General features: G+C 37.4%; 1 protein-coding gene across 1 annotated transcript in view; it reads left to right on the top strand.

Moving 5' to 3' along the window:
• The first annotated feature begins 8,736 nt into the window (after positions 1-8,736).
• Positions 8,737-22,544, top strand: part of LOC115223006 (eukaryotic translation initiation factor 2-alpha kinase) — a 65,695-nt gene continuing 51,887 nt past the window's right edge. Inside the window, exons 1-2 of the mRNA XM_029793433.2 lie at positions 8,737-9,476; positions 18,304-18,430. Coding sequence (XP_029649293.1) covers positions 9,265-9,476; positions 18,304-18,430 — 339 coding nt within the window. The 5' untranslated portion in view covers positions 8,737-9,264. The remainder of the gene's footprint in view (positions 9,477-18,303; positions 18,431-22,544) is intronic.

The following is a 22,544-nucleotide window of genomic DNA, read 5'->3' as shown; positions in this document are numbered from 1 at the left end:
GTCCAGTGAATATGGTGGGTGGGGCATCGTTTCCCATGCAAACTGCTCCAGCCTTTGGAATGTCATCCTCACTGTATGTGGCTGAGCATTATCCTGCTGGAAGAACACTTTTTGTCTTGAAACCGAAGATGGTCGTTTTTCTTCTAACACTGACTTAAGCCACTCAAGCTGCTCATAGTAGATCCATCTCCTTTGTTATTGTTTGGTTTGTGTTTTAAAATTCAAAGTGGACTAAACCTTTCATATCCCACCAAACAGATAACAACACCTTACGTGGGTGAAAACCTTCTTTAGCCTGGGGTGCTGGTGTTTCTCATTTCCCTACCCATTGTCTTCAGTGCCTGACATTTTTATAGAGAACCCATTTCTTGTCACCAGTCACCATTCGGTTCAAAAAGGTTCATTTGTGAGATGTGACTGCAAAGAAGAGCACACGTTCACTGTCTGTGTGCGATTAGACTCGGAAAGGTTGTGAGGAACCCATTGACCCAATTTGCTGACTTTTCTGATGGCACGCAGGTGTTGATGAATGGTTGAATGACCAAATCCAAGCTTCTCTGCTGGTTCCTCAACAGTTATGGTAGGATTTTCTTCCATCAGGGTTTGCAGGATATCCTCATCGAACTCTACAGATCTTCCAGGATGAGGCTTGTTTTCTAGGCTGTAGTTTCCAGTTCAGAATTTCTGGAACCACCATTGACACTGGCTTACACTTATTGTCCAATCCCCATATACTACATTAATATTCCTTGCACTAAGAATAAGAACAAGGTAAAATTATGACCTGCTTTTATAGCAAGTTGATGCAGATAGTTTATCCCATCCCCTCCCCATTTCGAGTTCATGCATTTGAAAAAAATTGCATTATTTATGGGATGATCCAATATATATATATATATATATATATATATAATACAAGTAAGAAAATGGAGGAACAGATTCCTTTCAATCATCGACTTACAGATAATACCAATTCAAATTATTTATTAACTACTTAAATAGGAACATCCAAATCTAACAGAATAAAACAATATACATCAATACTTAAGATAATACCACAAAAATAATACATATAAAATGGATCTTACAGCTATTTCAGCCTGTAGATAAAGGTATCTCATTGTGCCTATATTAGTCATATGTATTGAGGTAATATGCACTTAAAAATGAGTTACTTATATATATATATATCTCAAGGCCTCGTCAGAGATTATAAAGTACAATTATAAAAATATAAAATGCAAATATAAATATGAAATAAAATACACATATATATATATAAGTGTATATACATATATATATACACATATATAAATATATATATACATACAGATAAGGTTACAGAATGACCTCAACCATAATCGAACAAGGAGTAACTATGAGGAAGCAATTAAACTAATGGGAAATACCTTCAAATCAAGGAAATCACCACCACCAAACAAAAATCTGGAAAACTTCGAGCAGGAATTATGGGACACCATCAGAAATATTAAATTTAAAAACCACCCATTGAGGAACAACAGTAACATTTTCAATATTGACATTCTTACATATCATGAGTTATTGCATAAAGAAATCACGAAGAAGTATAAGATTGTACCATTTGATACACTCAGAAAATTAAATTTAGAAGCTAAGGAAATTATGTTTGATTACTATCTAGAAGATAAAACTGAACCCTTTACTCCTATTAGACCTAGAATTACAATTAAGGACCATAAGGAAACTTTTCCTGGTAATACACAAGTTAGACTGATTTGTCCTAGCAAATCTGACTTGGGTAAATTAAGCAAACTAATCCTTGACAAATATTTACCAACTATAAGAAACAAAATTAAGCTTAGTCATTGGAAGAATACACAGGGCGCACTGGATTGGTTCTCTGGTATTAAGGTTAGTAATGGTAGTAACAACAAATTTATCCAACTAGATATCCAGAACTAGTACTCTTTTATAAACCCTATTATACTGAACCAGGCTTTAATTTTTGCTAGGAGACATACTAACATCAACATGAGGGAAATCAAGATTTTAACTGTTAGGAAAACAGTCATAGAATTTGATAACAAATTATGGGCTAGGAAGGACACACCCAACTTATTTGACATCACTATGGGATCGCCGGATTCAGCGGAAGCGACTGATTTAGTAGGGATGTATTTACTGGATAATTTAAGTAGGGAATTCCCTGAATTGAAGGGCAGCCTATATAGAGATGACGCTTTGTTTTTAGTTAAGAATACGTCGAATAGAAGACTAGAAATACTGGATGGTATGTAGAATTAGCCCTGGTATTAACTGTAGAACTCGAAATGTAGTTTACAGCATAAGATTGATAGAAGGTGCTTGTAAAGACATGAACATGACGTACATAGGGGAGACATCTAGGAACATTGTGGAACGACTAAATGAACATTTGAGACAATATGACGACAAAAAACAGTCCTCCATACTCTACCAACATGGAGGCAACTTGTGTCAACTTGACATCCGCATCTTATCCAAGCACCCAAAAGACCCAATACTCAGACAAATATGGGAGTATGTCCTTATAAATGAAACTTCCCCAATACTAAATAGGAAATATACATAGTAGATATCATACCCCCTTACCCACAGTTTACACAGGTAGAGTAGAATAGTTAGTGGGCTGTTATGTAGATAGATAGATGTATGTGTGTGTGTATGCACATGTATGTAAGCATAAGGATATGAAAATAAACAGATCAACATACAGACGGATAGGTACATTGGTTATAAGATCAGACAAGCACACATACACAAATGGAAACTGAAACACATGACCATATATACACACATACTTTACTCCACATATGGAGATAGGGGTCCTCACATATAGAGATACACATCCATACATACAAACATGGTACATAGTTGCAAAACACAGACATGCGCACACAAGGAGACAGAAGTGCATAACTATACAAACACACTCACACATACATAGAAAATACACAAACACAGACATGCAAGCACATGAATATGCAGAATACATACATACAGATGCACATACATGCATAAAGGCACAAAAAGAAAATGACTCTCCCCAGACACAACAGTATGTATATATATATATAAATTGAGATAGGGGTTGTGAGTGCAACCCACTATGGGATAACATATATCCAATATACTGCTAGTAAAGCACCCAACAAAGTTAATACATAAATGTTAAAAATTGCGATGCAATTCATTTATTGTATTATATGGGCAAAGGTAAAATGTTTTACCACAAATTAATAATACAAAATAAGAAAATGGAGAAATACAGCTTAATCAATAATCAACTACCAGATAATACCCAATCACATAATTTATTAAACCACTACATATGAACATTAAGGTCAAACATAATAGTATAGAACAAAACAATGTACATCAATGAGTAATATGATACAATAAGTACAGTATGTATAAGTGAATATAAATAAATATAAATATAAACTACATCTTACAGCTGTTTCGGCCATACAGATATGGGCATCTCATTATGCTCATATTAGCCATGTGTGATAAGTTAATATGTGGTTATAAATGAGACACTTACAAAAATATCCCAAGGCCTCTTCAGAGATTATAAAGTACAAACTAAACTAAATATGAATATCAGAGGAGGTATACCCATACAAGAGTGGGTACATACCCATAATATATAATATACACATACAGATGAGTGCATATACCCATACTCATATATATATATATATATATATATATATATACATATACATAATAATATACAGCAATGTTCTATAGTCAAGGTTACAGTTGGTCAAAAGAATATATTAGAATATTACAATATACAAACACACACATATCTAATCTATATTCAAATGCAGATATACAAAATCAAGAGTTCATTATATTAAGTTACAAAATGCTATTAATATTACCATCATTACTATTACCATTGCCACTATTAACTTATCACACATGGCTAATATGAGCATAACGAGATACCCATATCTGCATGACTGAAACAGCTGTAAGATGTAGTTTATATTTATATTCACTTATACATACTGTACTTATTGTATCATATTACTCATTGATGTACATTGTTTTGTTCTATACTATTATGTTTGACCTTAATGTTCATATGTAGTGGTTTAATAAATTATTTGATTGGGTATTATCTGGTAGTTGATTATTGATTAAGGTGTATTTCTCCATTTTCTTATTTTGTATATATATATATATATATACACACACACACATACATAACATATGCACATATATGTCCTCATTGTTTTGACAGCCAATTTCCTATGCTTGCATGGGTGGCCTAGGGTCCATTTTAGCAGAATGTCCACAGCCAGATGCCCTTGCTATTGTCAGCCCTGAACTGTTTCAAAATGAGGAAATATTCTCATGTTCTTACAGAAGATTTGAAACACGTGATACTGCTTCTTTGAAACTAGTTTACAACTATTACAAGATGTCCAGAGGATGCACATTTGCATATGTTGGCAGCGGCATCTTTGCTGCACCATTCGAGCCTGGCTGATGCCAGTGACATGTAAAAAGCAGCATTCGAGCATGACCAATGTCAGTACCACCCCATCTGGCTCCTGTGCCAGTGGCACATAAAAAGCACCCACTACACTCTCAGAGTGGTTGGCGTTAGGAAGGGCGTCCAGCTGTAGAAACCTTGCCAAATGAGATTGGAGGCTGGTGCTCCCTCCCAACTTGCCAGTTCTCAGTCAAATCATCCTACTCATGTCAGCATCGAAAGCGGACATTAAACACCATGATGATGATGATGATGATGTTTGTGCAAAAAAAACATATATGATAAAGGATAAATTGACTATGTATGTGTAAATGGATTGATTCTGCCAGTGTGTGTGTGGAGGGTGTATGTATTTATACATGCATGTCGTTGCCAGTGCCGCTGGACTGGGTCCTGTGCAGGTGGCATGTAAAAAGCACCATTTGGGCGTGGCCGTTGCCAGTACCACCAAACTGGCCCTTGTGCCAGTGGCACATAAAAGCACCCACTACACTCTCTGAGTGGTTGGTGTTAGGAAGGGCATCCAGCGGTAGAAACTCTGCCAGATCAGATTGGAGTCTGGTTCGCCAGACCTCAGTCAAATCGTCCAACCCATGCTAGCATGGAAAGCGGACATTAAATGATGATGATATATATATTTGTCACAATGGCTAATGTCAGGAAATGTGGCATACATACCATAATTATAATTGAATGTTTATCAAATTTTCTGGTGTGTATGCAAAAGTTGATATGAATACTAATTTTCTAGACAAAAATATTTATTACCTTAAAATGAAATTGAATAAAACAAATTTCTCTTTTGTATAACTCTGTCCTCACTGTGTTTGTAGTGTCCATTTACTTATTGCCTTCCACCAAGCTTTGTATGTGCACTCATCCTGTGCCTTTTATGTTAACTCTCTGTATATCTCTTTTTCCTTCTCTATAACAAGAGAAATCAAACGATCAACATTTATATCAATTCTTTTATAGCATGTTGAATGCACTGTTTCTTGTCTGATCACCAAAGTTGAGTAACATCAAACCTAGTTGGTACTTAGGTGGGTGACTGCTAAGGAAACCTGGGTGTTGTAAGCATCTCACTTTTTAGGTGTAGGCATGGCTGTGTGGTAAGTAGTCTGCTTCTTGACTGAATGGTTCTGGGGTCAGTCCCATTGCATGGCACCTTGGGTGGGTGTCTTCTACTATAGCTGCAGGCCGACCAAAGGTTTGTGTGTAGATTTGCTTGATGGAAACTGGAAGAAACTCATTGTGCGTGTACACACACATACTCATTCACACAAGGGGATGCTGAAAATTTCCTGGCTTTGGGTAAAAGAAAATATGGGTGGGGGTCAGTTAATTATGATTTTATCCAACATATTCCCCTCTCTAATTCATACACTTATTGCACTGGTCCTTCAGCATTTCTAAGCCCTGTAAAAGAACTCAGAAGGTTGTGCTTCCGACCACGCCTTTTGCAATAGCCTCAAGCCAAGAACTTTTCAGCATCCCCTCATATCTAGGTATGTATGTATTGTCTATCTGGATGCTTTGTTGTCCTATTTTTGTATCACCTAATGTTTTGTGTTCTTGTCCCATTTTGTATTTTATATATATATATATATATTATCATCATCATTGTTTTACGTCCGTTTTCCATGCTAGCACAGGTTGGATGGTTCAACCGGGGTCTGAGAAGCCAGGAGACTGCACCAGGCTCCAGTCTTGTCAGGCAGTGTTTCTACAGCTGGATGCCCTTCCTAACGCCAACCACTCTGTGAGTGTAGTGGGTGCTTTTTACGTGCCACAGGCACAGGTGCCAGGGGAGGCTGGCAGCGGCCGCAATCGGATGGTGCTTTTTATGTGCCACTGGCACAGAAGCCAGTTAAGGTGGTGCTGGCATCGGCCATGTTCGGATGGTACTTTTTACGTGTCACCGGCATAGGTATCACAACTACAATTTCCATTTGATATTTATGTACTTGACTCAATAGGTCTCCTCAAGCACAGCAGGTCACCCTATGATTCAAGGTAAGAACAGCTGGTCGTTCTGCAATCCAAGGTACTTTGGATGGGCTAGGGCTATGTGAAACTGGTGCAGGAAACAGCCATGAACTCACATTATTTATTGGGTCTTTGCAGTCACAGCATATCTCTAGAGATCTCGGTCTTTCGTCATTGCCTCTGTGAAGCCCAACGTTTGAAGGTCATTCTTGACCACCTCATCCCATGTCTTCCTGGGTCTACCTCTACCCTGAATTCCTTCAACTGTTTGGGAGTGGCACTTCTTCACACATCTCTCCTCATCCATCCGTAGTACATGACCATACCAGCACAAACGTCTCTCTTGCACACCACATCCGATGCTTCTTATGTCCAACATTTCTCTCAGGGCGCTTACACTCTGTCGCACACATGCATCATACAATCTACCTTTCACTCTGAGCAAGGGACCCTTTGTCAATAGTAGGGGTAGAAGCTTTCTAAACTTTGCCCAGGCTATTCGTATTCTTGTGGTGACACTCTCTGAGCATCCACCTCCACTACTAACTATAATATATACATGCACACACGTAATTTTGTTTTGTTTACAATGGAGCAAGACAAAGTTATATACAGAAATACAATTACTTTGATAGATACACATTTGAAAATGGATTTGTTTCATTGGTATTTCGAGTAATGGGCATTTCAATAACTGGTTGCATGAAATAACAAATTGTGGTTTAAAATCATTTATGTGTGTATATATATATATATATATATGTGTGTGTGTGTGTGTATGTATATATATATATATATATATAAAATTAGAAAAAAAAACACCTTTTATCAATTCAAAATGAAAAATTAAATTACACCATCTAGAAAATTACATATAATAGAAAGATTAAATATAAGATAAAAAATATAACGATGATTAAGTAATGTGCAAAATAATAAATAAAACGTATATATTTGGTGGAATACCGACACGTGTTTCATGGCTATATTTAAGTAATGATTATAGTAAAAATATTAGTAGTAGTAGTAAAATCACTTTTATATAAATATAGTCACTCATCAGGTTAAAGATAACTACAATAATAAAATAATTAATTTACGTAAATAATCTTTTAAAAAATAGATGTATTCTTTAAAATTAATTTTATATAAAAAAAAACAAACAAAAACATTAATTGTTTGGGTGTCATTGATGCCTCTTATCTTAATTACGTTTTTTTCTTTTAGAACATTCTAATTTTGCTCTTAAATTATCTCTAGAAAATGGAAAGTATGTTAATATTTTATTTGAAATCTATCTAAACTCAGTAATTTGCTACATATATAATTTTTATTCAGTAAATCAAATATCTGAAATACTTAGGCGAGGAACAATATTTTTTAAGCGAAAAAAAAAAAGTAAAATTAATTACGCTTACAGATTATTGAATTAACATGCCATTGTCGAACAAATGACGGAGACATGGTCTTTGAATTTGGTAGAAATAGCAGTAAAACTATCTTAAACCATATCTTATCATCTTAAAACATTAAAGTTTCCAGTTGTAACGCCTCAGGTTTCTAGGGTGAGCTGTGGGGTGTGTTTGCTTATACCAATAATCACTTCATAATTTTTCAGACTTTTAGGCCAGTCAAAAAAAGAACAACAAAAAAATAATAACAACTATTCCATCAGATGCAGAATTTAGGGAAATGAAATTGGACAAGTCATGTAATTAAACTTTAAACAAAAATCAAGACATCAGTTGCAAAACTTTTGCCAACGTGGAAACAACGTCATGCGAAGCACGTGCGGTGAAAATAAAACAAAATGTTTTATGGCAGATAAAATAACTTTTATTATCAAATCTCAGCCATGTACCTCTTTTCAAAGAGCCCCAAATGTACAAATGTAAAAATTTGAGATTTTAAGTTTAAGGAAAACTTCTGCAGTCAACGTCAAGAAATCTGTGGAAAAAAAATAATAATAATGCAGCGGAAGTGACATCACTCTGGACACGTCTCGCTTTCCCTAACTTTTTTGGAGTGTGTGTCAGATTTCAACCAATCGCAGACAGCCATAAACATCACGTGAGGTCAGTCTCAAGTTGACACTCACCCTTCTCCCTCCCTCTCTCCTCCTCCTCTGCTTCTGTTTATTTTCCCTCTCTTTATGTTTTTACGCGGGTTTCGTCTCCTCTCACTCCTCTCCTTAATTCTATTTCGTCATTAAACGAGCTTCATTCCGTGCACTTTGTTGCATCGAGATTCATCAATTTAGCAATTCATAGATTTTAACGTTGGTCTCGGCTGTCGTGACCGACAAATATATTATATTGATAGTTTTTTTTAATGCACTTCTTGTCATTATTTGCATTTTTCACCGTGTAATTTCAACCGAGGTGGAATTAAAGGACGTGATTTAGGTGGAGAGAGAGAAACAAAAGAAAACGGATATATCGGAAGATTGTTGTAGGTAACGTGATAAGCAGTCTGAATCATGTAAAATTATTATCAAAACAGCTCATGTAAGCTATACGAATTGTAAAAGAAAATTAACGGATGCTATTGTTTGTCATAAACTTTTAAATCCGGAGTTGAAACAAGTTACGAAATCGACCGACACAGTTTTTAGTGTGACGAAAGAACAAAATCCAAATAGGACATGGATGAGTTTAGAGTTTAAAGCAGGTAAACCAGAATAAGAGCATCAGTGGACGACTAGGCTAGTATTTTCTGACCAAGATTATGTACGAATCTTAATGGGTGGTTACAAACCATCCCGTGGTCGGTTTTCGGGCTTTTCATTAGCAGCACCAACAATAATAAACATAACATGCCTTTATTTTGTTTTCATCACGTTTTGTTTCTGTTACGGAACCCTGAAACCCAATTCACACGACGATCCTAATGCATATCAACAAACCCAGTCATGTCCCTGGATACGGTACCTTTCCAGTAATCAAGACAAAACGTAAGTAAATTAGAAACAAAAAAAACAAAAACATTTGGCATATCTTCTAATTAATCTTCTAATTAATGACGTTGTTGTTAGTCTTTACGACAAGACAATCAATAAGCTCGAAATGTTTTTTTCCTTCTGAGTTCTCATAATATTTACGATGTGTTTAATTTATATATAACAAGTTATAAATTACTTTACCCTCGCATCCTCCTCGTGTTATCTTTATCGAAATAAAATTACGATTCTGTAATAAATTTTTTCCTGAAAACTTTATTAAGGGCCATAACATCTCTATAGTATCTGTTGATATGCTTTATTAAGGTTCTCTCTTTTTTTTTTTGCTATCAAAGTAAATAAAAAAAGAAAAGAAACATTTCAAGTGTTTGAGCAGGCTAAGTCCACCTTGTTTTTACTGCCCCACTCCGACTATTTTCCTTAACTTTTAAATATTGTATGTCGGCCTCGATCCCCAAATATAATTAATATCTTATTCGACACATCCACCTGGAATTTCCGAAGATAGCTTAGTGAGTAGATTTCGAACATGTTCAAATTTTATACACACGCATCGATGTTGTCACAAAATTAGGAAGAGGACATTTTGTAAGACCTCCTCCAAAATATTTACATCTGTACTTTAGGAGAGAGTTCATTGATTATTTGCTTTCTGAATGAGTATAAAAATATTTTCAAAAGTTCATCAGTATTATCCTATTCTACACGTTCAAAATACATTTCTCTGCAAAATTTCTTGAAAAATATGCATTAAAAAAATTACATGGATACAAAAAAAGGGTAAAAATTTACCCCCAAAACTTGTTACACTTAAATGGCTTTCTTTTACAACTAATTGATTTTATAAACATTTAAAATATTAAAGAGGTCAGACTGGACTTTTCGTCATAGCTTTAAACAGAAGAAAGAAAGTATTATTAAAAACGATTTCATTTTAGACTTGAATTTGGTGACTTATTATCAAATGAATTATTCTAACACGAGCATTTCATAAGGATTGAGTAAATTTATAAAGCACTGAATACGTTGTGAATTGGGTTATGTAATGACATTCTATTAACAATCTAGTCGTCTCTAGAAGACGATTTCATTAATCATGTACACGTTGATAAATTAATGGAAATTATCAGAAAAAAATAAAATTAAAGAATCAACATTAAATATGTGTGTGTGTGAGAAAGAGAGAGAGAGAGAACTGTATGAGGTGCACAGAAAGTATATTTGGCCTAAATACGGTTTATACATGTCATCAGTTGTTTGTTTACATTAATGTATTAAAACTAATGGATCGCCAACTGGTATTTGAATAAGAGTGAAAATGAAACGTATTGATTTTGATTAACTCTTCAGTTACTCTCTAAAAGTGTTTTCATATCTCTGAATATAAAATCTAAAATTGTAAAAATTCTAAATCTACTATAAATTCGAAAGAAAGAAAGTTGAACTGCAGTTTTTACTCCTATCTGTCTTTGTATAAATGTAAGAGTTAATGAGAAAGAAGGATGAATATGACCCACCCCCACTGCCCCAATCTTTTTTGCATCTCTGTCTTCCCCAACGTTGGATTCGGTCCTGGTAAGCCGAAAAGCTATTTAGCCTGGTTTCTATGGCTGGATGCCCTTCCTAATGCCAGCCACTTTACAGAGTGTACTGGGTGCTGTTTATGCATATGTTTACAAACTGTATATATGTTTATATATACATATATATAGCCCTCGTGCCGGTGGCACGTAAAAAGCACCCACTACACTCTCGGAGTGGTTGGCGTTTAAGGGCATCCAGCTGTAGAAACTTTGCCAGATCAGATTGGAGCCTGGTGCAGCCTTCTGGTTTGCTAGCTCTCAGTCAAATGACGATAATGATGATGATATATTTATATATGTATATCTATAGATATGTATGTGTGTGTGTGTGTATATATATATATATATATATATATATATGAAGGTCAACTGAGAAGTTCAAAAGTTGATAAAGATGAAGTTTTATTTTTCAGCATAGTCCTCCATGTGGTCCACAAGTTTCTTCCATCAGTGTTGCTGTTCTTGGATCCCATTGGTGAAGAAGCTCTCATCCTGTTGGTCAAGAAGTCATCAACAGCAGATATGACATCTTCATCACTATAATACTGGTTCCCAGCCAAGAGTTTTATCATACTGGGGAGTAGATGATAGATGGGTCAAATAAGGAGGGTGATTAACCCATTCAAAACCACAGTCACACACAGCAGCCATTGAAACCAAGGACTTGTGTACTGGAACATTGTCCTGATAAAACAAGACCCCTTTCATTAGTTTCCCTGGGCATTTGGTCTTCATAGCCTTTCTTAAGTCTCAGCAAGTTGGCATAGTACTCTCCATTGGTAGTATGGCTCTTTTGAAGGTAGTCTGTAAATACAATGCTTTTTGCATTCTAAAAACTGAGACTATCACCTTCCCTGGAGATGAAATGACCTTGGCCTTCTATGGAGTAAGTGATGAGAGGTGTTTCCACTACATGGATTGTCTCTTTGTTTCTGGCTCAAAGATATGAAACTAACACTCGTCCTGGCTTAGGAAATGTTCATGGAAACCTGCTGGATCTGCCTCAAGCTATGTTAGATTTTCTCCATGATGGGATCAGCCTGGTGCACTTTTGATCAGGTGTGAGAAGACATGGCATCCACTGAGCAGAAACCTTCATTATGCCAAGTTCATTGCGCAGAATACTCTCAACTCTCTCACAAGTTATGCTAATAATATTGGCTGCTATTTGATTACTAGTCAATCTCTTGTCATCCATCAGCATGTAGTGAATACAGTCAACGTTTCCCTTGTTGGTGGCAGTTGCAGGACAGCCAGACCTTGGGTCATCTTTAAGATTCTCCCTTCTCCTCCTAAATTTACCTATCCTTTATTGCACTGTTGATAAAGCTGGAATGTCATCACATAATGTAGTGACCGTGTCAGTATGAATATTGTTGGGGGCTAAACTCATTTTCTGCAGATACTTGGTACCACAATGTCAAATTTTGTCTATTTTCAAGAGAAGCCACTGTTAGTTACTTTTAAAGTCTTTGAACAGTCAGATGTCAGTTTACAAGGAAAGAAACAATGCAGTTATTAATAAGAATGGTTGAAATTAATGTATGCAAAATTTCATAGCTCTAGCATCACTTCTTCATAGTCAACCTATGAACTTTTCAGCCCACCCTCATGTTTATATGTGTGTATGTACTTACGTCTGTCTGTCAGTGTTTTATTTCAAGATTTGCCAATAGAGAAAGAGCTGGTTTCTAACCTACATCCATGGCCCCTTCATTGGAATTTCATCAACATCAACAGGGTAATTTTGAATGCATGTATGTATATGTGTAGATTTGTATGTTTTGTTTTATGTGTGTCTTCTCATACATATACTTGCATATCTAGACATGCTCATATATATTTAAATGATAAACTTCTGGAAAGTTTTACAGAATTTTATAGTTCCAGTGATGGATTGGATCTGTAGTCTTTGAATTAGCTTTCTCCCTTCTGGTTTTGAGAAGCCTAATTTCTCAAGATTGGTATTTAGGCAGTCTGTTACATATCTCAGAGCCCCAGTAATTACAGGTATAAACCTGAACTTGTAATCTGGGTAGAGTAATTGTAGATTTCTCAATAGTTTAGCATTGGTATTTTCTTTTTCCCTGATCTTCAGCTTTATGTTAGCATTCTGCTGGGCAGCTAATTTCCACAACTGTGCACAGTTTCTCTTCTCAATCCCAAAGCATTGTGTCAGGTCTATAACGTTTACATTTTATTGAGGTTTTCACTGGGACATTCCACCAATACTCCTTTTTATTATGAGCGACTATGGTTTCCACCATACTGTGGGTTCTTATTTCTTTGCTCTTAGGGTTATCCTTTTGACGGATTTTATTATATAGTGTCCTAGCTACAACATCATGTCACATTGGTAGATAATACCTTGATGACATTTTTGGACAGCTGCTTATGATACGAGTGATATCTTTGGTGTGAACTCTGCATTGGTTGTCACATTTTACTGCTTTTCCTGTATCTTTATCCCTTTTGTGTATCAGGTATTTGGTTGATATTTCCTGTTCCTGGATTGCAAATGCATACCCTTCAAAGTGGGAGCTAGGAATCTGGTTGTTGGTCCATGATAAACTGCTTTGATGATCGATGTTACTATCATCACGGAGCTTTCTAGTAACATATCCATGCATGGATTTCTGCTCATCCTTTCATCTGATGATATGTTGGGGTGGAGCTGTGCAACTTCTTTGGAGCTGCCTTCCAAGTCTTATGATGTTATCAGACTCATGTCCACAAACTCGGTCAAGGTGTGCACTTTGACACTTGGTGGTTAAAAGATGTTGCCAAAGGGACATGATACAACATTCAAAGGCATTTTGGATCAATGTTAAGCCTCTTCCACCCTGTTTTCGTTTTAGGTAGAGACGGTCTACATCCCAGTTTATGTGGAGATTATGTGTGTTAGTTAGTATCTTCCAGGTTTTCACATCAATGGCTTGGATCTCATCAAGCAGCTGCAAACACATTGTGGGCTACTGTTTTATTAAATGCAGAGAGTTCTGAGGTCCAAATTTTGTTTATTCAACTGTAATATTCTTTAGTGACACATGTTTTGTTACAGGTGCCACTGTAAGATATATTTTCATCCACCCCGAGAAACCTGTAACATTCCTCATCAGATACAAGGGAAACAGTCAAATCATGGATGGAGATGTTGCTAGTCTGGTTTATAGTTTTCCCCCATTTCACAACCATACAACAGCATTTATCCTGACCAAACTCCAACCCTACATCCTTTGAGAATGTTGTAACCAGGTGAAGGTTCTTTTTCATCTCATACATATTCTTTGCATAAAGTTTCAAGTCATCCACAAAGAAGCAGTGTGTAATTTTGGTATTTCTGTCTCCTTGTGAACCAGTGAGATATCCTTCAGACCTCCTTAACATGAATGACAAGGGATTTACAGAAAGTATAAACAGCATCACAGAAAGGAATATGCCTTTGCGATACTGTCTTCTATCGGTGATAATACAGTTACTGCCTGTGTTTGATTTCAAGATGGTGGCCTACAATGAAGTCAGGTCAGCTATGCTCACTGGAACTTTAGCAAGTTAAAGGGTCTTCTAGCATCCATGAGCAGGGAACAAAGTCAAAGGCTTTCTTGTAGTCTAGCCATATTGAAACTAGGTCCCTCCTACGCTCTAGCACCTCCAACATCACAGTTTTGTTGATTAACAATTGCTCGGCACATCCCCAGACGCCCGTCTTCCCTTCTTCTGCTTGTTCTGCTGTGATAATGGTATTGGCATCACAGTGGTCCTGGAGGATGTGTTTATATCTTTATAAATTAAGTTCTGGCATGCAATTGGCCAGTAGTTTTTTTTTTGCTATGTGGTTGGTTCTGCATTTGGGGATCAGTTTTGTCTCTGTCAGAGTCAATCCATATGCTGTGCTACTGGTCGTAAAATTCCATTGTTTGTAGGTAAGAATCTCTTTGGTGTAATTTTTGCCTTAAATACACCTGTGTAGGCTCCAATTGCCAGGTTTTGCAAACTGTATTCTGACCAATCAGTGTGTAGCATCACTCAATTACTTAAGCTGATTGGTTTAGGCATCACACTTTGTTGAACATGTCAAGAGTCCTGTATCTTAACCCTGGCCGAGGTAGCAATTGTTGGGCTATTTTTAGAAATGTTGTAAATAGCCTTTGTCAGGGATTTCAATTGTCAGCACCTTAATTATTGTTGCTAGTGGTGATGGTGGTGGCAATAGAACTTTTAACCCTAAATAAGATAATTTTCCTGCTATCTTCATCTTGATCACCTTTAGTATTGTTGTTGTTGTTAGTGGTCATGGTCGTAGCAGTAGAAGTAGTACCTCTAAGTATTATTATTATTGCTTATTTAGCTTGGGTTCGAATTTATCAAAAAAATTCTTTTCTCTGATTTTCCTCTCGATTTCACTTGGGCTGTGTAATTTGTAGAATGGAAATATTATATATATTTTCCGACCACATGTTGCTAGGTGGTTACTCAAAGGTATCTGACGGATCTCTGGGTCTCTAATCTGTTGTCGGTGTACACGTGAGCGTTCTGATAGTGCATTTCCTGTCTGACCTACATATATTTCTTCACAATTTGGGCATTTGATGCAGTAAATAAAATTTCTGCTTTTGCAGTTCATATTTGCGTTTGTGAATATTTTCCCGGTTTTTGTGTTTATATATTGGCCGGTATGTATGAATTGGCATGTGCCACACACATATATATATATATATATATATATATATATAGGAGAGTATTGTAGTTCGCTTGAAGCATTGTACATTGTAAAGAATAAAAAGTTTTGAATGGTACAACAATGCACTATAATTTAAACAATGGGCTATATACCTGTTGTAATTTAATCATCCATAGTCTGATACAATATTTCAGAATAATATTCCTTCTTCAGATATTCTTAGATGGAGTCACTGCTATAATTGGCTTTCTAACGGCTTTTCTTATATAAATATATGTATATATATATATGATGAAAATTGTACCATATTAGTTGGATCAGGTGATGAAAGTCATGGAGAAGGTCATAGCCCAACTAATTAGGGAGAGAGTTACTTTAGATGAGATGCAGTTTGGGTTTTGGCCAGGGAGAAGCATCACTGACATTATATTTCTGGTATGACAGCTGCAGGAGAAATTCCTAGTCAAAGATAAACCTCTGTACTTTTGTTGACATGGAGAAAGCCTTTGACTGGGTCTCCTAATTCCTTATCTGGTGGTCAATGTGGAAAGTAGGGATAGATAAGTGGTTGTTGAGAGCTCTACAAGCCATGTACAGGGATGCTATTAGTAAGGTGAGGGTTGGCAATGAGTATAGTGAAGAATTCTGGGTTCACCAAGAATCAGTCCTCAGTCCCCTTTTGTTCATCATAATCCTCCAGGTCATAACAGAGGGATTTAGGTCAGGATGCCCCTAGGAGCTCCTCTATACTGATGACCTTGCTCTAATAGCTGAGTCACTATCTGAAGTTTCAGGTGTGGAAGTAAGGACTAGAATTGAACGGCCTTAGAGCTAACCTAGCAAAAACCAAAGTCTTAATAAGTAGGAAAGCCGGCAAATCACAAATCCCTTTAGATAGATGGCCCTAATTGATCTGTAGAAAAGGCGTAGGTAGAAACTCCTCAAGATGTACTTGGTGTAAACTATGGACACACAAGAGGTGCTGCAATATCAAAGGAAGGTTAACTGGGAAGATAGCTTTTGTATGTGGCAGATGCACAGGTGCATTAAACACTGAAGATGTACAGAAAGCAGATCACATGCCAGAGGGAAAGACTAGAAGTAGTTGATGGCTTCCATTTCCTATGTGACTAAGTCAGTAGTGGGGGTGGATGCTCTGAGAGCATAGCTACTAGAATAAGAATATCCTGGACAAAGTTCAGAGAGCTTTTACCTATGCTGGTATCAAAAAGCCTCTTGTTCAGATTGAAAGGTAGACTGTATGATGCCTGTGTGTGGACAGCTATGCTACATGGCAGTGAAACATGGGCTGTGACTGCATAGGCTTGAAAGAAACGAAAGTAGTATGATCTGCTGGATGTGTAATATCAGTATGCATACATGACAATGTAAGTGCTCTGAGAGAAAAGTTGGGCATAAGAAGCATCAAATGTAGTGTGCAAGAGAGACAACTGCACTGGTATGGTTATGTGTTGCATATGGATGGGGATAGCTATGTGAAGAAGTGTCACACCCTAACGCTGGAAGGAACCTGTGGAAGAGGCAGACCCAGGAAGACATGGGATAAGATGGTGATGCATGACCTTCGAATACTGGGCCTCACAGTCAATGTCAAGTGACCGAGACCTTTGGAGGTATGTTGTGCTTGAGACAACCCGGCAAGCCAAGTGAGATTGTAGTCATGGCCGATGCTTGTGTCTCATAACTGCCCTGTTTAAAAGCACCCTTCAATCATCAGGCAATATGCTGTGCTTGAGATGACCTGTTGAACCAAGTGAAATCGTAGTCGTGGCTGATGCTATTGCCACCTGACTGGTACCTGTGCCAGTGCTATCTGCCTGTCACCTGTGCTGGTGGCATATAAAAAGCACCATTCGAGCATGGCCGAATACATTATCAGAGTGGTTGGCATTAGGAAGTGCATCCAGATGTAGAAACCTTGCCAAATCAGATTGGAACCTGGTGAAGCCTCCTGGCTTACCAATTCTCAGTTAAACCGTCCAAATCATGCCAGCATGGAAAGCAGACATTAAACGATGATGATGATAAGTATATATATTCTTTTATGCACTTCAGCCCAAAGGCTGTGGCCATGCTGGGTCATTGCCAGTATTGTTGCTTTTTCAACAACCATTCTTTTGTGATTGGTGAAGGAGGGAGTTGATATTGCTGCTCTTTCATCTAGGTCCTTGAACAGCAGGAGGTCAAGTTGTTTCTTGAAAACATCTATCCTTACTTATTTTAGATCTCTCAGATGTTTTGACAAGATATTAAATAGCTCTGGGCCTTTGAATCCCAAGCTATTGCAGTTTATAGTGGATGGGTGGGACCTTTGGAACAGTGCAGTGACATCCAGTTGGGGTTTGGTATAACTCTTGACACCAGAGTTTCATACCAAACCCTTTGGGATCTTCCATTTTCACATCATTGCATATCTCTCCTATCTTCGCTCCACGGAGTAGAGACATAACTTTTATATTTGAAAATTACTTTTTCAAATAATTTTGGAAAGTTGTCAAGTTGTTTCACATATGAATATTTTTTTTCTTCTTTCTAGTGTTTTCATTGTCAGCACATTAGATGGCAGAGTGCAGGCTTTTGATGTGAAGAACAATGGAAAAATTTTATGGAGTGTCCAAGCTAATTCTCAACCATTACTATCATCTAGTATCAGTAAGATAGAGGTGAGATTAATTTTGATTTTTAAAATTTTAATTCCAATTTTTTTAAAGATAATTTTTTGCGTACATATTTATATATTTTGAGCTTTTGTAATGGAAACTCCTATTAGATTACTAATATTCACTGCTACTACTACGGCAAAGATAAACCACTTACTAACAATAATTTTGATTTGATGATACATATGTTAAAGGTATATTTAGGAACATAAAGTTTGTTTTTGTCTATAATTTTAAGAAACAAAGAAATAAATATAAAATGAGTGCTGTCAACTTAATTTTTTTTTTAGAAATAAAATAGTCGACTGTTTAGCTTTTTTTAGTGTATTTAAAAAAGTTATTTACTTATTTAACATTATGGGCAAGTATCTTTCTTCATCATATTGTTGGCTCAATTAATGCCTTCACAGTGAAATTAGCTAGAAAGAAATATTCTTGGACAGAACACAATCCATTGACTGGTTTAATAACATTCACTGGTCGTTGCACTCCATTACAACTCTTCAGATCAAGTCTCCGATTTGAGAGTAATTGTCCTTCTCCAGTCTTAGAAACCTTGAAAGGGATCATGGCAACCCTTCCCCTGAAAAAAGATAGATCCACTGATAGGATTTGAACTGTAATTCTATTAGTTGCCACAAGACCATTGTTACCAATTGCAGTCAGTCTCTCTCCCAAATCTATTTTTTTCATGCTTTTTAATGTATCGTTAGAAATCGTAACTGTTTTTATCTCCACAGGCTAAATTATCTTGTCAGTTACTTAGTAAAGTAGGACAAGTTAAGCTTCATTTGTAAATGATAAACATTGAAGATGCTTTGCCATGAGCAGAAACTTCAGGATTACTTGAAGTTCTTTCTCTTGGTGGAGAACAGAGTATTCATGTTGTTGGCAACCCCTCTGCATTTTCAGCTGGTATCTGAGAGTGACAAGTATTTTGTACCTTCGCCTGTTAAGGCCAGTGACGACTTCAGGGGGGAGTCAGAAAGTAATGCAGTTTTTACTTGCATTACCTTTTGATTTTCCCTCCTTTATATGAGAGCGAGTCAAAAAGTAACACAAATAAAAATTGCATTTCATCACCCTTGTGAATTAGCCTTCGTCTGCAGAAAGGTTCCATTTATAGTCTCTTGCCAGCCACCACTTCAGCTGCCCCCAGCCTGCTTGGCTATCTTCCTTGGGGCTTTTTTCAGTTGTTAGGGTTCCAAAGCAGTCTTCCAGAAAAAACAAAACAACAACAACTCATATTGATCTTGATGGGAATTGGGGAATAAAGATAGTTGCCATCTTTTGACAAGAGCCTCATGAATCAAATTCTGGTACTTGACTTTCTTCTGTTGGCGAGATATATTAAGTCTGCTCTTGCAGGTTACTGTGAGGTAGGCTGCTAAAATGTTTTTTGTGTTCCTGGAACAATATCCGATTGGAGTGAGGTTACTGCTACTTCTTCCAAAAAGATGAACCTTTCTGGAAGTGATGGCAATAATCTCACTTAGGTTGGTTACTTGCATGTCCCAGTTATATGCTTGAGGAAAAGCAGGAAAGCTGGTTCCTTGGAGCTGTTTTTGTCCTCTGATCCTTATCTCCTCACTACAGCTCTGTTCATTTGTCAATTTTTGTAAGGACTTGTTGTGCCTTCACTTGTGTCAGTCTTCTCTCAATACTTTAGGATTTCTGATGATCAAATGCGATTCAGGGTGCAAAGACTTGTTCCACACTGCTTGCATGATGGATCCTTGTCTTTAATCCAGATTTTTAAGGTGATCAGAGGTCAGCTAGAGCACACAGGAGGAAGAACAGCTTGCATTGGCCAATACCCTAGAAACCCTTCTCAGATGCTTATTACTTAAGAAGTTTTTACTACCACTGTCCTTGGCCACCAATCTTTATTTGATTTATTTGATTGCCTTTCGATCTTCTGCACAATGAATCTTCTCTTGCCCTTTGTATTGACTGACTTGGCCCTTTCTCATGCTGTTGTAGTGTCCAAGAAGATGTTTCTGTTCATGACAAACAATCTCAATTTATTCTGGCATTACCAATATGCTTCTGCTTCTTACACAGCTTATTCATGCCATCTTTTATGGTCTTGTTGGCATGTCTGAGTTTCTTATCTTCAGACAGTAGCATGTATAACCACTCTTGGTGGTTTTGAAATCTTCCACCTCTGATTAAGTTGTAAGTACAGCTTGGAACCATATCAGTGTAAGGTTGACCAAACTGAAAGTTAGGGGAACAAACAGCCATCCTTGTATGAATTTACTGCACAGCCTCTCTTCCATTTGAGTCACGAGGAAGTCGTACAGCATGAATGACCATTGCAGTCTGGACATGGTAGTGTACTGGAGATCTCATGTCTATTTCTTCCAAGTAGCTGGTTTTTATCAAATACTTCCAGCCACAAACTGGGTATTGCTGGTGTCCTGCAGAGTGCTGTCATAATTCTTTCTAATGCAGCAATATCTAAGGAAAGCTAACTGGGAAGATGGTTTTTGTATGTGGCAGATGCTCAGGTGCTATAAACACTGAAAATGTGCCACATTCCAGGGAGAAAAACTAGAAGTAGTTGATAGCTTCTGTTACCTAGGTGACCAAGTCAGTAGCAGGGGCTGGGTGCTCTGTAAGTGTAGCTGGTAGAATAAGAATAGCCTGGGCAAAATTGAGAGAGCTCCTACCTCTGCTAGTGACAAAGGGCTTCCTGCTCAGAGTAATAGGTAGACTGTATGACACATGTGTACAAACAGCCATGCTACATGGCAGTAAAACATGGGCCGTGACTGCTGAGGACATGCGTAAGCTCGCAAGGAATGAAGCCAGTAAGCTCTGCTGGATGTGTAATATCAGTTTGCATACTCGACAGAGTGTTAGTGCCCTGAGAGAAAAGTTGGACCTAAGAAGCATCAGATGTGGTTTGCAAGAGAGATGACTGCGCTGGTATGGTCATGTGGCAAGAATGGATGAGGACAGCTGTGTGAAAAAGTGCCACACCCTAGCGGTTGAGGTAGACCCAGGAAGACCTGGGATGAAGTGGTGAAGCACAACCTTCGAAAATTTGGCCTCACCAAGGAAATGACTAGTGACCGAGACCTTTGGAAATATGCTGTGCTTGAGAAGACCCAGCAAGCCAAGTGAGACCATAATCTAGTGGCCTATGCCAGAGGCGTAACCAGCCCACTTATGTGTACCTTTCCTTCATTGGACACTAAACTCTACTTGCGAAGACTTGTTGAGGCAAGTGAAATCGAAAACATATTAGATGACAGCACCGCATGACTGGCATCCATGCTAGTGGAGTGCTAAGAGCACCATCCGAGTGTAATCGTTGCCAGTAATGCTTGACTGGCCCTTGTGCTGGTGGCACATAAAAGCACCCACTACACTCTCAGAGTGGTTGGCGCTAGGAAGGGCATCCAACTGTAGAAACTCTGCCAGATCAGATTGGAGCCCGGTGCAGCCATCTGGCTCGCCAGTCCTCAGTCAAACCGTTCAACCCATGCCAGCATGGAAAGCGGACGTTAAACGATGATGATGTACTAAATTCCTTTTTCTTAGATTGTTAGAATGTCGAACCCTTGAATCCTGATGATGTTGATGGTCAGCTTTTCTTTCAAGATACTTGGGTTCATAGATTTTTTTTTTGGAGAGAGTTGGTGGGTGAATTTTATCTCTTACCATGCAGCCATTTTTTTCCCATCAATTTCAAGTTATGCTGTGTTCTTTGGATTGATGTAATTTCACATGTAACTTCTCTTCTGGTTGGGTGTCTTGTTAGATGTCTTTATGTGATGATAGTTGCATTATTGGGTTGCTGATTTTGTATCCTTATATATGCGTATATATATAAAACTCTCAATGGAAGTCTCGTGCAACCATGTGGAAATCATGAGATGAGAGATGAATAGAGCTAGCAGCCATTAAAGAGCCAATACCACTATGCATGTGGAGGATGCTAGGAACTGTACACTGTGGCCCTCAGAAGTGAACAGTGTAACTTGCCGTTACGAACATTCAATATATTCTCTAATTGAGCGAAGCATAACACTTTGGTCTTCTGCACAGTTTTCCTTCTAAGTTTAGTAGTCAGTTCATGTTTACAATAATGGATTTTGTTGTAGAT

The sequence above is a fragment of the Octopus sinensis genome, linkage group LG2, assembly GCF_006345805.1.
Source record: "Octopus sinensis linkage group LG2, ASM634580v1, whole genome shotgun sequence".
Lineage (NCBI taxonomy): Eukaryota > Metazoa > Mollusca > Cephalopoda > Octopoda > Octopodidae > Octopus > Octopus sinensis.
The sequence above is the reverse complement of the archived record's forward strand: the minus strand, read 5'-3'. Positions and strand labels throughout refer to the sequence as shown.